Source organism: Podarcis pityusensis (assembly GCF_964106645.2).
Source record: "Podarcis pityusensis genome assembly, chromosome: 8".
NCBI classification, from domain to species: domain Eukaryota; kingdom Metazoa; phylum Chordata; class Lepidosauria; order Squamata; family Lacertidae; genus Podarcis; species Podarcis pityusensis.
In genome coordinates, this window is record NC_138033.1 from 28,598,693 (window position 1) to 28,615,592 (window position 16,900).

General features: G+C 40.4%; 1 protein-coding gene across 3 annotated transcripts in view; it reads left to right on the forward strand.

The window, feature by feature from the left end:
- LOC308483985 (protein argonaute-3) overlaps positions 1–16,900 on the forward strand; it is a 58,266-nt gene that overhangs the window by 26,073 nt on the left and 15,293 nt on the right. For 2 of the 3 annotated variants that reach the window (XM_081018443.1, XM_081018444.1), the window contains 12 exons: positions 1,091–1,178; positions 2,349–2,496; positions 4,025–4,144; positions 6,069–6,191; positions 6,376–6,509; positions 7,387–7,571; positions 8,192–8,351; positions 10,066–10,156; positions 11,367–11,561; positions 14,498–14,632; positions 15,447–15,548; positions 16,538–16,737. In XM_081018443.1, the coding sequence (XP_080874569.1) occupies positions 1,091–1,178; positions 2,349–2,496; positions 4,025–4,144; positions 6,069–6,191; positions 6,376–6,509; positions 7,387–7,571; positions 8,192–8,351; positions 10,066–10,156; positions 11,367–11,561; positions 14,498–14,632; positions 15,447–15,548; positions 16,538–16,737 (1,681 nt within the window). Of the gene's footprint in view, positions 1–1,090; positions 1,179–2,348; positions 2,497–4,024; positions 4,145–6,068; positions 6,192–6,375; positions 6,510–7,386; positions 7,572–8,191; positions 8,352–10,065; positions 10,157–11,366; positions 11,562–13,552; positions 14,456–14,497; positions 14,633–15,446; positions 15,549–16,537; positions 16,738–16,900 lie in introns of those variants that run through there. The other variant, XM_081018445.1, reaches the window with a different exon arrangement.

Here is a 16,900-nt window from a genome sequence, read left to right on the forward strand (position 1 = left end):
TAGCCATTTTTGGCATCAATATTTGTTTCATATTTTCACTTAGTATTCCTTCAGCCACCACAGTGCTGCTGCTTGCCAAAATAAGATTCTCAGCATACAAACTGAACTGTTGGCACTAGTAAGTGCACCTGTATAAGTTAGAAGCTCATGCTCTTCTGCTTCTGCATCCCTCCTCTGGCACAGCCATGAAGAGGTGATTTGAAAGCTTTGACTGATAGATTCATAAAATCATAGAATCATAGAGTTGGAAGATACTCCCAAGGGTCATCTAGTCCAACCCCCTGCAATGCAGGAATCTCAACTAAAGCATCCAAGACAGATGGCCAACAGTCCTCTGTTTAAAAACTTCCAATGAGGAGGGTGGCTTCACCTCAATCACTGCACACAATGCTGCTAGAGGAAAGTGGTATAGTAGAGCCATTTTTGCCTGTAGAAGCGTGCACTCATGTTTATATGTCATGCTATTTTAGTCAAATGGCAGTTTGACAGTAAAGGTCCCAGAGCAAGCAGAGCGAGAATGCATTTATTATCTATTATGATTATTAAATTTGTATATCGTCCTTCATCCGAAGATCATAGGGCGGTTCACAACATAAAAATACAAAATGAGAACACAAAATACATAATAAAACAAAAACAAGCCAATACCACCCCTAAAGACTTAGCTCACCAGATTTCATTGGGACACACAATTACAGATAAGAGTGAATGTATTTTGGTAATGTCATAGGTGCCAAGCCATGCAGTTTCCTGTACATTTGTACCATCTTCTCCCAGTTACCTTATCAACATGAGATCAAGTCATGTGTATGTGCTCGTGCAAAAGGGGCCCAATGGAAAGTTGGAATTATCTGTCCAAAGGTCTATTGGACCCTCTTTCCCCCCAGACTCCCTTGTTTTGCATATGAAATGAGACATTCAAAGCAACCATTCTTTGTAGAATTGTTCCATAATAAGAAGCCTGATGGCATTCTTATTCTGCTGTACATTAATATGCATGTTCTGTTATAAAACAGCTTGTGCATGTACCATTTTGGGTGCAGCCATTCTGTGACATCAGTATTTCTCTTCCCCCTTTGTTTTCACATAGGTCTGAAGGTTGAAGTGACTCACTGTGGAACAATGAGACGAAAGTACCGTGTCTGTAACGTTACACGGAGACCTGCCAGTCATCAAACGTAAGCAAATGTTTTAAACAATTGACTGGAATGTTGCATACATGGCCACAGTAAAAATCCACCATCCAATTTTTCTAGAATTTGGAATGCATGACACTGTATTGGTTTTTTATTTACACACACACTTTATTGTGGTCCATAGACCCAAATTGCACAGTGCTTTTTAAAAATACATTGTTGCTGTTGTTTTTATTTTTGTATTATTCCCTTGTATTCATGGATGCACACACTGATTTGAAGCCACTTTGTGTCCTTCCTAAGAGAGGCTCCTTAGAGGCTGGAGGGACATTACCAGAACAACTCTTGGGTTGGGGCAATTGGCTAAAATGTTTTAAATGGTTCTCATTTTGGTTCCTCTGTTTTGTTTTTGTTGGGTTGATGTTGGTTCCGTTTCTGAGCACAATTCAAAGTATTGGTGCTGACCTTTAAAGCCCTAAATGGCCTCGGTCCTCTATACCTAAAGGAGCGTCTCCACCCCCATCGTTCAGCCAGGACACTGAGATCCAGCGCCGAGGGCCTTCTGGCGGTTCCCTCATTGCGAGAAGTGAGGTTACAGGGAACCAGACAAAGGGCCTTCTCAGTAGTGGCGCCCACCCTGTGGAACACCCTTTCTTCAGATGTGAAGGAAATAAGCAGCTATCCTATCTTTAAAAGACATCTGAAGGCAGCCCTGTTTAGGGAAGTTTTTAATACTGTATTGTTTTTAACACTTGATTGGGAACCGCCCAGAGTGGCTGGGGAAACTCAGCCAGATGCGTGGGGTATAAATAATTTATTATTATTTATTTATTTATTTATTTATTTATTATTATTATTAAAATGTTTAGTTGGGGCTGGCGGTTATTTTAATTTGGGTATAACTGTAATATGTTTATTATTGTTATTAATGGTTTCTATTGATTTATTGGTTTCTTTGTTGCTCGTATAGGATATTTTGTTTTTTTTAATGTTTGATGCTTTGTTGTGTTTTTATATATATTGTAAGCCACCCAGAGTGGCTGGGGAAACCCAGCCAGATGGGCAGGATATAAATTTTAAAAAGTTATTTATTACTATAAGACTGACATAAAATAATGTTGTGTAACTTCCAGAAAAATCACTTAATTTTTTTCCAGAAGGCAGTTAACTCCCTCAGTTCTCCTCTGATTAAAACTCAATTTCTCTTTTCAGTTTCCCATTGCAGTTAGAAAATGGTCAGACTGTGGAGAGAACAGTAGCACAGTACTTCAGAGAAAAATATAACCTGCAGCTGAAATATCCTCATCTTCCTTGTCTACAAGTGGGACAGGAGCAGAAACACACCTATCTGCCTCTTGAAGTAATTTATTCAGAACACTGTTACTTTGCATAGCCAAAAAGGATTTACCAGATGTTTTAACTGTGTGCAGTGCAAACAGTTTGCCAAACTTTTTATATAAAGGAAAGATTTTCTGGCTTTTTTTAAAAAAAGTTAAAGCTTAATGTATACATTTTAAGAAATACACCCGTTCTCTACAGCCATGCCTGCCATCTAAGGATAACTCCATTTATCTGATGAAATGAGCTTTAGTACATGAAAGCTTATGCCATAATAAACAAGGTAGTTTTTAAGGTGCCCACAGGACTCTTTATTGTGTTTAGGGCCTCTCTCTCTCTCTCTCTCTCTCTCTCTCTCTCTCTCTGTGTGTGTGTGTGTTACAAAACTAGCTTTCAAATATTTATTTATTTAAAAGCTTCACATTTAAAAATATTTAAGTGGTATATAAAAAAATAAAAGTAATATAAAAACAGATAAAGCAATATAAAAACTGAGATGCAAGTGTAAAAATGGAAAAAGCAAATCCAGTAACATAAAGATCTAATTTTATGGGTCAAGGAATGCCTTGGCAAAAGGATATGTCTTTACAAGACATCTGAAGCGACTGATGAATGATGGTTTATGTATGGCAGGGAAGAAGGCATTCTAAAGGGAGGTGACAATTATGGAATGCACCTGTTTTCAGGTCACCACCCAGGGTGATGCTCGGTAGGATTTGGTGCAGTAAAATGCCCCCCTGCACACTTGCATTAAATAATATTGCTGAAATGAGGAAAGTTTGGGGTAAGTAGATTTTCGTGTGGAAGGACTGCAAGCTCTATTCACTTCAAGAACTGGCTCTGACTGGTGGATTACAATGAACATATGAAGCTACCTTATTCAGTCAGATTGTTGGTTCATCTTGCCCAGTATTGTCTACTTTGACTGGTGACCACTCTTCAGAATTGCAAGCAAGAGACTCTTTCCCAGCCTTGCTTTCTTGTTAATCTTTCAGCTGGCAATGCTAGGGAATGAATCTGGAACCTTCTGCATGGAAGGTATGGGCTCTGTCAACTTGTCATAAGACCATAAGAAGAGCCTGCTGAATCAGGACAGCTGCCCATTTAGTCCAACATCCTTTTCTCACTCTCTAACCAGAAGCCTATGGTAGGCCTAAAGGCAGGATCTGGACCCAGTAGCACTCTTCCCACTTAGGATTATCCACTGTTGGTGTTCAGAGGCATACCTCCACTTTCAGTGAAGGTAGAATATAACCATTCAAGATTATAATCTTATTCAACATGAATTTGTCTAATCCTCTTTTAAAGCCATTCAATTTCTCCTATGTTGAATGTTGAATCTTAGGAAGATTGATAACTTTAGGAAAGCTTTAGAAAAGCTAACTTTTGTGGAAACATGTACTGCACTGAGGCTCTTACCACATAGGAACGCTCACATTACTAGAACACAGTTCTAAAATTGCTTTGGCAGGCAATATGCTAGGTTCATAAATGATTTCAACAAATTTGTTTAATGTACATCATTAGACTGACATGTTCCATTTTTGCAGGTTTGTAACATCGTGGCAGGCCAGCGATGTATCAAGAAACTAACAGACAATCAAACATCAACCATGATAAAAGCAACAGCAAGATCTGCGCCAGATAGACAAGAAGAAATCAGCAGATTGGTTAGTTTGCTTTTGAATCGGAAAGAGGACTTGTGTACCCTTGAATGGCTAATGAAGATAAAACACGGCCTTTCCTAGTTTGTTCTTAAATCCCACAGCCTCCTTTTTGCCATTTTCTCTGCTTAGTGTTGTAGAGTGTGTTGCTGTTGACTTCATAACTGTTATGCCCACCTCTGAAATCAATTAGTGAGGACAAAACTTGGGTTAATCTGCTTTGTACAAGAAAGTTAGTGCAACATTTATCTCATTATCTCTGCATCTTCAAGACCTATAAATACCAAGACCTATGGCTAATTTGTTTCTTCTAACCTTTAGTAAGATGTTTTGTATGTTTTTTCATTTGCATGAGAAAGTTGGGTGTGATTTGCCCAAAACTGTCTGGTGGGCCAACCTTAGAGGCCTAACAGGCCTAATTAGGCCCATGGTCTGTAGGGAGTGAGTACAAACCTGGGATTATGCAAGCCAGGCTATAAATGTTATATGCCCTTGTGCAAAAGGGACCTGTTCTGGAAGGAGCCGTACTCACCCTGAAGGTGTAGATACAGAGCTTAGGGGTACTTCTGGCTCAGCTGCTGTGCTCAGTGGTGCACAGCATCTTCTAGCAGGCTTGGCTGGTGATCCAGCTGCAACCTTGTCTGCACAGGGGTAACTTAACTTCAGTTGTCTATACTCTAATAATCTCTAATTTATATTTGTTGTTTAGTCGTTTAGTCATATCCGACTCTTCGTGACCCCATGGACCAGAGCACGCCAGGCACTCCTGTCTTGCACTGCCTCCCGCAGTTTGGTCAAACTAATTTATATTAGTGCAATGCATTAAACATGGGACTGCCATTGAATACTGTTAGGAAACTGTAGAATTCAGTGACCATATTGCCAAATGGGACCAGCAGGTCTGAGTTTATTAAATCAATTCTGGCCCAACTGCAGTGGCTACTGATTAGTTTCTGGGTTCAATTCAAAGTGCTGGTTTGGACCTATAAAGCCACCATCCTCAGGACCCCAAAGTCCACCTCTTCCCACTTGAACCAGCTGAGACCCTGTGGCCCTCAAAGATCCGTCTCTGTGTACCTCATCTGAGGAAGGTGTGGAGGGTGACTAGATGAGAATGGGGTTTCTCACTAGTGGTTCCCTGTTTGTGGAATGCTCTCCACAAGGAAACACACCTGGGACCTTCATGGTCACTTTTTAGGTTCTAGGCTAAGATGTTTGTATTTAATTCTGATGATTAATTAGCCAGTAATTAGCTCATCCTTCAGTAGGTATGGGTAGGATGTCTTATTCTATTGTTCGAGGAACATTTTAGGAATGTTGCATTGTATGTAAATTTTTAATTTGGCTTTTAATTTATTTTACTTGTTTGTATTTCATCTTGCTGTTGCTTTGAGATTTGTTTTTTTCCTAAAGAGCCTAACAAATGCAATAAATAACAATAATAGTATGTCATCGTCTATTGAGGCTTAGAGTGAACTTTTGGAAGAAACTCTGCTTATATTTAGTTGTAGATGCTTTAGATTTCTCTTAAGAAAGGGCAGCTTCCCCTCAAATGGAGCATGATAAAAGGTATGTGCTCTCCTTGCGTGCCACTGGTCTAGGAAATTTGCATGCCTTAATTTTGCCAACCTTTGAGCTTCAACCTTAAGGGCATGGCATAGTTTTTGGTGAGCAGCCATCTTTAGTAAGTTTTTAAGCATCTTCAAATGAGGTATGAATAGTAAATAATAGTGGAAATTTTTGCAAATGGCTTGTAATTTAAGTCAGCCAAGTCTGTGTTGAAGAATCACAGAAGGACCTTGTTCCACATTTGGAATACGTTGTTTGCTCTTGACTTAGAGGAGGAGAAAGGAATTGAACCCTTAAATTAGCACTTCTGCAATAACAAGTGTATTCAATATGGCTGTTTTTGGTTCCACTTTTATGCCAGGTGAGAAGTGCTAATTATGATGCCGACCCATTTGTTCAAGAATTTCAGTTTAAAGTCCGTGATGAGATGGCTCATGTGACAGGGCGTGTGCTTCCAGCTCCCATGTTGCAGTACGGAGGGCGGGTAAGAAACCCTTGTTTGTTTGCCTCCTGGTGTAATATTCAGATGGGATTCTAACTTTGATTAGTGGCTCTTCCCTTCGTAGAACCGTCTGAGTTTAAACATCTGTGGAATGATTTATTGATGCACATATTGTAAATTACCAGTACATTAATTTCATTTTTTTTCTTCCCGTTTATTTCCATAGAATCGAACAGTTGCAACACCAAGTCATGGTGTGTGGGATATGCGGGGAAAACAATTTCATACTGGTGTGGAAATCAAGATGTGGGCAATTGCTTGCTTTGCAACACAGAGACAATGTCGTGAAGAAATACTGAAGTAAGCCACCTGTTAATGAGGCAGTGAGCTGTTTCTCCCTTCCTTCCCCTGCCCTCATGTTACACAGTTTTTATTACATGGCAGGTCACCGATTAGAAGAGGGTATGAGTTTTGAGCTTCTGCCTTAAAACCTGTGAAGCTGTCCAACCTTTGCTGCTGATATTGTTCACAAATGGGATTTATTTACCCAAAAGCTGCCTTGTTGCTGACAACCTGTTTTTCACAGCTTTACTTTTTGGTTTATGATTGAAATTCAAGGGGTTGTTTTGACATTGTGGCAAGGAGGGACTGAATGAAGGGTTAAAGACGTGAGATGGGCAGTAGCATCTAAGCAGGACAGTTTCTGGGGAGCTGTTCTCACTTGTTTCTCTTCAGCTCTTTCGAACTGTTCCACCTGCTGTTCTGCTATGCTGCAGTTGCAGCGTCTTGGAGGCCATGCCAACTTAACTGCAGCATGACAGTATATTTTAAGATTTTATTATATAGTAAAACAGTAACCATTGGCTACAAACATTGGCCACAAAGCCTCTCCTTTGTGTGTAGTTTCTCCTTTAGCAGCCCCTGACAGCCTTATGTGTGGTTAAAAGCTGTGCTGGCAACGCTTTTAATCATGTGTAATGCAAACCAGTGATCAACAGGAACTTGAAACAACATTTTAAATGGGCTTGAGAGTGGTACCATCATAACCATAAATCTTGTTGAAGGCTCTCACAACAGAAAGAAGTAGCTGGAGGGAGAAAGTATGTGATCTGTGCACCCACAACTTTAGGGATTGGAAGAAAAAGGTATTCAAGGTTTTTGGGGGGTGGGGTATGCTTAGTTTCTATCGGTGGATGTTCATTATTCCTCCTTCAGAAAGCTTTCCATTTTTTGCCAGGGGTTTTACAGACCAGCTGCGCAAAATTTCCAAGGATGCAGGAATGCCAATCCAAGGTCAACCATGCTTCTGTAAATATGCACAAGGTGCCGACAGTGTGGAGCCTATGTTCCGACACCTTAAAAACACATATTCTGGGCTCCAGCTCATCATAGTCATCCTACCAGGGAAAACACCAGTGTATGGTAAATAAATATTAAAGTTGTATTTTGGTTCAGCTTGTGTTTGATCGCTTCTGTTTTCAAACTTTCAAATGGCAATCTTAGCATAGCAAGCTGCTGTAAGAAATGGCCAGTTGGACATGCAACATAGGTCAGACTTGTTGTATGTGTCTTGCTGTTTTGTGAGGCTGAGAACTAGACAAGCTGGAAGAGGGGGGAATGTTGTTCAGGATAAGATAAAACTCTTGCCTGGAAGGAGAGCTTTGCATTCATATTTTCAAGGAAGGAGAAACTTTTGTCTTGGGTTTTCTTTCTCCTGTTGATCTCTCTCATTCCAGCTAAGCCTCATTGCTTTCCTCCGTATTAGCTGCTAGGGAAGATTAGCTCCATATGAAGAAAAGCAGATCGGCTCCTCTTGTCAGCATAAGTTCAATTCTCTCCAGTTTTCTCTGCCTATCAGGAGGGGACCTCATTCTTCAAAGTACTGAAGATATAGAGTTGTGCTGCTTTTTAATATTGTACCTTTCTCTTGACATCCTGTGCATTGGGCATGACTTAGTGAGCTGACATTGCAGGGACAGATTTTAGAACTGTGCTGTGGTGTAAAATATTGAAGTCCCTTCATATCAATTCTTGTTTCTCAGCCGAGGTAAAGCGTGTGGGGGACACACTTTTGGGGATGGCCACGCAGTGTGTCCAAGTCAAGAATGTCATAAAAACATCTCCTCAAACCCTCTCTAACTTGTGCCTAAAGATTAACGTAAAACTGGGAGGAATCAACAACATCCTTGTACCTCATCAACGGTAAGAATCCTACCTTAATGTTAAGGCAATTGTCAGAATTGTGTACTCTGTAGAACTTAAGGGAATTGCTCCCCCCCCCCCCCCGTTGTGGCATGAAATGATCAGTTGGATTAAGCAATTAAAAACCACACTGATTGGCATAAAGTGTAACAAAGAGCACTTTAAGACAATCAAAATGATTTTTAATTGCAATTGTTAAGTATATATAGTCATAACTTCAGATAACAAGTGCCATCTGAGAAAATGTGTTTCTCAATTTTCATACTTGGGGAATGCCTCTTCTTAAACACCTACTGCAGCATGTACATGCATAATGTAAAACAGGGATGGTGGAGAACTATGGCCTTCCAGGTGTTGTTGAACTTCTAATTATCCCTGACAACTGGCCATGCTGGCAGAGGTTGATCGCATCCAGAGGACCACAGGTTCCGACAATCCTCAGCTAAAGGCAAATTACATTTTTCCTGCAGAGCTATTCTTCCATATTCAGATTTAATTTATTGACTTAAAGAATCTTAAGAATGTGATTTTTAACCAAGTTATAGCCTTACTAATGTTACGTGCTTGATTTGATAGCCAAATTCATTTGCTAAAGCAACATTGGTCATCACAAAAGTACAGTCATACCTTGGAAGTCGAACGGAATCCGTTCCGGAAGTCAGTTTGACCTCCAAAATGTTCAAAAACCAAATCACAGCTTCTGATTGGCTACAGTAAGCTCCTGCAGCCAATCAGAAGCCCTGTCGGACATTCAGATTCCAAAAGAATGTTTGCAAACCGGAACAATCACTTCTGGGTTTGCAATGTTTGGGAGCCAAAACGTCTGAGTTCCAGGGCGTTTGGGATCCAAGGTATGACTGTACAGACATAATAAATATTTGTATTTTTTGTAGCTGTTATCTTATTGAAAACTTTAATAAGAAACAGGGTTTGACACAGCTAAATCTAAGTGATTTGGGGAACTTTATAATTTAAAATTTTGATAATTTGATAACCTTAGATGTTCTTGATGATTTTGTGTTAATCATATTGTAAGGGCTATTGGCTGTAATCAATAAAAATCTGACTGATTAGATTGCAAAAATAAATAAATACATGCAATCAATTTGAAAGGTACATTTTAGGAGCTTGGACCCCATTTTGCAGGATAATTTTTGTCTGGATTACTATAGCAACCATATCCCTTATATATAATATAATTATTCCTAGCATCCAGTAAGTAACAGTTTTTGTCCCCACTATTCAAAGAATAAATTGTACCATGAATCAATTTCAAAAACCTATCCCTGAGGAATTATACAGCAAGCAGTATAATTCACAGTGAGCAATATTGTCCACCTCTCTCTGGCCACACGATTTGAGTCATCAGCTCCAGTCACAGAAATGTGAGACTGACTGTAAGATGCCCTCTGACTTGCACATCTTTAGTAAGCCCATGTGTTCAGAGCTTCCCTGCCTCCTACAGCAACGTGGAGTGTTTGTTTTTATTTATTTTAAGTAGAGGAAGTCTGGTACATCCAAAATCTGCTACGTGTTCTAAAAAACTAAACTCTGGCATTTTAATTTTCTGTATGAAGATTTCTAGACTCTGTGGATGCATTTCAGGAATAGTTGCTTACCTTCTAGAATGTGAGGTGCATAGTCTAGGACCCTTCTGAGGAAGGCGGTAGATGAAGTTTGGGGTTGAGATTGACATGTCACATTTTTTTTAAAGACCTTCTGTGTTCCAACAACCAGTGATTTTCTTGGGAGCAGATGTTACTCATCCACCTGCTGGGGATGGAAAGAAGCCATCTATCGCTGCTGTGAGTTGCATTCACATTTGTGTGTGCCCCCCACCCAACCTTCATTGAATACCTTAGTTATGAGAGAGTGAAAGAGAGAGAATGTTCACAGGAATTGACTGCCTTAAATAGGCCCCTTGTCTCTGTCTCATTAGTTCTCCATGCCTAATACAAAATGACTGTTGCTTGGGGTTCCAGGGCTAACCATGCGCAAGATGGAGCATTATTATGAATCATAAAGGTTCAGTTTGCACTTATGTAATGCTGCACCATCCTCTTTGCACAAACAGGAAGAAGCCAAAGCAAATCCTTGGGCTTTCACTCTACCCTCTCCTCTTGCACAGTGAGGAAAAGGACCACCTTCATTTATGGCACACTGTTTGAAAACCACTGCACTAAATCATCATTTAGTATTTTCAGTGAATGAAGCCAGTGTATAGATAATAACATCGTGATAGCTGTGAGAAGAAGGCAGATCTGGATCAGCTGGTAGATATCCAGTTCATTTGCAATTGATCAGCAAGGATTTCTGACTCCCCATTTTTTAACAAAACCAACAGCAGCAACAGAATGAATCCCACCACCCAACAAAATAATACTGCTGAAATGAAGAAAGCTTGGGGTAACCAGAAATAGATTTTGCGTGTGAAAGATCTGGGAGGCTTGGTTTGGCGCTGATACTCAAAACTGTTGCTAGACTCAGAATTAGGCAGTGGAAGACAGGAGTGCCTGGCGTGCTCTGGTCCATGGGGTCACGAAGAGTCGGACACGACTAAACAACAACAACAAGAACATGTCTTCTACGCAAATACTAGTTGGTGGATCTTGAGGTTATATTAAAAACAAGCAGATTCCACAAGATCTCTTAACCCATGCATTAGGATCACCAGTTCTATCAGATTCAGTTTTGTCCAAGTGGGTGCGTTTGCTGTGTGTATGTCATGAGAGCTCCACTAGATGTGTATGACAAATTAGCCATGCATTATTCACATGGCGAATGAAGCACAGTTGTTTAGACCTCAATGGATGAAACATACTGCATTCTTAAATGTGGATGACTTTCCAGGCTTTTATACAGCAAAATTTAGTAATAAGCGGTTTTCGCAGCTTTTCGCAACTGTCACACTCTGAAGGCTTGCGCTTCCTGTTGGGGAAAACTATTTACACCGATTAGAGAAAGTGTTGTCTGTCTGGAACGATCATTTTTCTTCATGTGCCTCTCTTGTTTTAGGTTGTAGGTAGTATGGATGCCCATCCAAGCAGGTACTGTGCCACAGTGAGAGTTCAAAAACCCCGCCAGGAGATCATCCAAGACTTGGCCTCCATGGTTCGAGAACTTCTCATCCAGTTCTACAAGTCAACACGCTTCAAGCCGACACGAATAATCTTCTACCGTGATGGGGTGTCAGAAGGGCAGTTTCGACAGGTGTTTATGTCCCACAACTTTTACCATAAAAGGGCCCTCAGAGCAGATTACGGCGTTTATAAAACTATTTTTACAAGGGTCATAATTTGGCCCGCAAGCCCATTTCCCCCAAGTGACACCTGATGTAACATGTGATGCCATGTGTGAGGAAGGGGACAACATGACTGCAAAGAAGCAACTGGGAACCTTAAAATGTGCTCCTGGTAGTTCCTTGGCATTTTAATTTGGCAACAAATGCAAGGCTTGGAGTGTAGCTGATCCCTTTCAGAAGCAGAGCTTGAACACAGCGCTAGTCAGCTTGATCACAGCGGCTTCAAGTTTCACTGTGATCAGCTACACTTCAGAGTATCGGAAGCTTTCAAGTGTAGCCAGTCCAAGAGTTGATGTCAAACTCTGCTTTGATTTCCTGGGATTTTCCTTGGCAGCACAGCTTAAACTTCAAAGGAAAAATGGGTCACCTGATGTCATGGTGACATAAGGTTCTTGAGAGGGGGGTGCTCCTGTCAAAGTGGGAATACTTAGAAAGGTGGGCTGTTCAGAACCGGACCCTTCAGTCAGGTCCTAGTCCCCCACAGAATTCAGTGGCCAAGTTGCATGATGGTTTGAGAATATAACACCAATCCTTGCCCTACTGCACTGGCTGCCACTTAGTATCCAGGCCCAATTAAAGAGATGGTTTTGACCTATAAAACCTTAAATGGTTCTACCCTTCAAAGACTACCTCTCCCCATATGAACCAATACTGCAGTCATTCTCTGAGGCCCTTTTGTGCCTCCTCTACGAGAAATCCGGAGGGTGGCAATGTAAGAATGGGCCTTTTCTCCAGGGGCTCCTCATTTGTGGAATGCCGTCCCCAGGGACTCTCTTCTGGAGCTTTCATCAGGCTCCAGATGAAAACACTCCTCTTCTCCCAGGCCTTTGGCTAATTAAACAACATATTACTTTAAAACTGCCAGGGGGTGGCAATTGTGTTTTGTTTGTTAAATATTTATGTGTTGTATACATAAACTGCCCTATGAGCCTTACATGAAGGGCTGTATATAAACTTAATAAATAATAAACTCCACTTTAGATATTTTAAATAGCTTTAATATGTTCTAACATGTTTGGTTGAACTGGTCACAGGTCTTCTGACCCTTCCAGGTCCATCTCCTTTCTCCCTTTATTGCCCTCAGCTCCTTGGGAAATCATGGAGATGGCTGGAGTCCACTAACTGGAAGAGGGCATTAAAAGCAATCATGCTAGTCACCAGGCCATTTATTCTTTCCAAAGATCAGCCCAGGACTTGTACACACACACACACACGGTTACTCTGGGATGCCTGCAAGTAGAGCCTGAAGGCAACAGTCCTCTTAGCAACTGGTGTTCAAAGGGTAACCTGGAGGTCGCATATACTATCATTAGCACAAATTAGTAGATCTGTCCTCTGTGAATCTATCTAATCCCATTTTAAAATTGTTCTTGATGCTGGCCATCATCACCTCTTATGGCAGTAAATTAATTATGCACCATGTGAATTACTTGATTGTGTCTGGCCTGACCCTCCTGCCAATTGGCTTTTCACAAAATGTTTCTCAGTGTCTAACAAATCTAAACCTCACCTCCTGACATCATTCCACTCATATATTGAGACTCCATAACACCCCATGTCCAGTGGTCTTGCATATGAAATAGGTAGCATTTGTGAGAATTCTACAATAGGGGTTGTAGGTTGCATCACCTTACCTAACAATGTAATCTTACTTGCAAAACTTCACTTCAGCATTTCCCATTGTCATTGCTGCTAGTATGCACCACAATACTGATTCCACCCAGCCTATCTAGCCAATATGTGATGCCTGCAACCTTTGATATGCATTAAATGCACCCACCAAAACCCATCTCTCTGTATGCCTAATTATCAAATTGACCATTACAAGGAGCCCTAGAAGATGTTTATTTGTCACCCAAGGAATACTTCCTTTGTAAAGGAGTGTTTTCCTCTTCCTCAGAAAGATGCTCTCCTTCCTCGAGATCCTCATTCTCCATGCCAGCAGAGGAGCTGTCAGCTTGGCAGCAGGACGTTTCTATTATGTCCCTGATGTGTCAGGACCAAGTAGTGATCCATCCACAACAATGGAACTACATTAAGTTCCCCACAATGAGATCGCCCTCCTTCTACCCAGCACAAAGCACCATATCAAATACATGACCTGTCGCCTGGGTGGGACTTGATACTGGTTGTTTAAACACACTTGTTCTAATAACTGCACCAGGATGCTAGCTTCCAGACTGAACTGCAAGTCCAGCCCAAATCTGTATAAATCTATATTGTCTGTTTTGCAGTTCTGCTATACATAGACCTTGGAAGTTCTAAACCAGCAAATATATAGTGTCTTCTACATTTTAGTAGACTTAAAAGTTAGACACACTTCAAATGTATGTGTGTGTCTCTGTAATAGAATTAAGTAGTGTGTGTACTTTTTTAAAATTGTTAATTTATCATGAAGACTCAGGGTGGGGGGAGAATACTAGCAGCATCCACCTATACAACAAATAAACAAGGATCTGGAATTTGAAGTGTACCCTTTAACTACTAATGTTTCAAGAAATAAATTTCTAATTTCATATTTTTAAATTAAAATAACATAAATTAGTATAATGTCCATACCTTTATACCTCAAAACATTAAGATCAGTGAAGCAATGAGTTTTTTTCTAGAATGTTCAGTAAAAGGCTTGCAGTGTGCCATAAAGTTGTCTTGCTGTTACTTTTCCCCTTTTATTCTTAAATATATCAGTTTTTCTACTAGAGCAAATTCTGAGAGGTTTTCTGTCCACTCATTTGTTGCCGTTTTCTTTGTGATCTTGGTTTCTTTTCACATAAGAATTTGATTTAAGTGTCCTGTTTTATTTTCTATTTGAGAGTAAGCTAACCATTTTGTTTCTGCACTATAGGTGTTGTATTATGAGCTGCTAGCAATTAGAGAGGCCTGTATCAGTCTCGAAAAGGATTACCAGCCTGGCATAACATATATTGTTGTTCAGAAGAGGCATCATACAAGGCTGTTTTGTGCTGATCGGACAGAAAGGGTAAGACTTGTCTAACTTGAGTGTAGTTGCTTCCAAATGGATGATTGAAGAAAGTGTAATCTATCATTATTAGCATGTATATAGTGGTTTAGAACTTTCACAGCACTTCAGATGAATCATCTTGTTGTAATCCTTACAACAGTCCTATAAGATAGCCTATTATGATTTCCCCCTGTCGTAGATGGGATTGAGAGGCTGACAAATGATGGTAGAGGCAAAATTTCAATGGAGGATGTCCTGATTCATAGCATGGTACAACAGCTTAATTCCCCCACTTTGTAAATGCTTCAATGAGGAGCCATAGCACAATGGCAGAGTAACAACTTTGCTTGCAGAAGGTCCCCAGTTCAGTCACTCCAGTGAAAAACATATTCAGCAGCAGGGCTTACTAAAACCCCTGTACGAGACCTTGACAATCTGCTGAGTATCTAGATATCAGGCTAGATGGGCCTATGGGTCTGGTCTGATAGAAAGCTATATGTTTCTATTCTTCCAAGTTTGCTGTTCGATTTCAAAGGCAAGCAAAATTGACTGATACAAAATGGCATTCCAACTTCATTTTGTTGTGAACCTCACCTCTATGTTAACAACAGACTTTATTCCAGCTGCCAGCCTCTTTGCACCATCAGGTTACAAGTCTGGTGTCAGCAGCCCAGTTCTGGACTTGCTTTCATGCACAAAAACTAGGAGAAGCTGATGTTCAAAGTTGAAACAAATAAAAGCAGATTTTTCAGTATTTTATATCATGTGTTTATTGCACAATTATCAAACTAACATTTTTGTTCCTCTCCTGTGGAAATGCATTCTTTTCTAGGTTGGAAGAAGTGGGAACATCCCAGCTGGAACAACTGTAGATACGGATATCACACATCCTTATGAATTTGATTTTTACCTCTGTAGCCATGCAGGAATACAGGTAGGAACTAAAGCACAAACCTACTTGACTCAGTCTGGGTTTGGTACCATTCGTGAGCAGACATGAGTGGTAGTATAAGTGAATCTGCAGGGTGCTTTCTATTTAAACCAGTTTTTTAAAACAACCAAGGCTGACTTAAAGCAAACTTTTTATGACTTGAGCTTTTCCCCCAAGTGTGTACCCTTTAGATTTGCCATGGAACAAAAATGTCATATTAGCCAGGAATGTATTCTCAAAATGTTTGGCTCACACACTAAATCTTTTCTGTGACATCTGAAGACAGAAAATGTTTTAGGAATTGTCCCCTGGAAGCTCTGCTATGGCTCCAGCATTTGCTGTTCCGTGCTTGTATTCACCCATATACCTTTCAGAAGCTGCAGAAAATATGTAATTGCTGTGCTTCATAAATTCATAACTGAAGCAGCTTGGCATCAAGCTCTTACAAAGTAAATTTGTTTAGTTATGCCAAGGCTCCTTAAAACTATCTTCAGCCTCTGATTATGGGCTGTATCCAATGTAGCAGCAAGTTACTTGTCTTGATCTGCTGGTGAAAAACTTTGTGCCAGTGGATCATTGTTGCACCAGAGAATGCATAAGCTGGTTGCTAGTAAGTTTGTTGCTAACACAACTGTTGCATTGGTTTTTCTCTGTTGTGCAGCATTAAAAGTCTCGTGTCCAGTCGCACAAGAGCCATTGCACTGATGAATGATACATATATTTTAGCACTTGGAAGTGTTCATTTGAAATAAGTGACAGGATAGGACTGTGGTGGTGTTCTGCAGGATGCTAATGTGCTGCAGTGCCAAGAGTGTGCAAGGGTGGGGCTACAGCAACATGGAATCCCCTTTTCACATTAATAAGAACTGTATTCTCAGGAACACAGTCAATATCCTTGGCATACAAAAACATTTGCTGTTCAGTTTAATTTTTATAGAAATGTGATGCAGAAAGTTAATTGGGCATTTGAACTGATGTTTCATTCTCCCTAGGGTACCAGCCGTCCCTCACATTATCATGTATTGTGGGATGATAACTGTTTTACTGCAGACGAACTTCAGCTGCTAACTTACCAGCTCTGCCACACCTATGTGCGCTGCACACGATCCGTGTCTATACCTGCACCAGCGTATTATGCTCACCTGGTGGCATTCAGAGCAAGATATCACCTTGTAGACAAAGAACATGACAGGTAAGAGTAGCGTTGCCAGATCACTTGGCTTCTCTGACCTCTGGGCTAGTTGCCATAATTTTTTATGTTAAAGTATGGCATTTGATCTCATTGCAGACTTGTTCCAAACTAGATTTAAAAAAAAAAATTAGTAAAGGTCAACAGCATCATTTTCACATGTTTA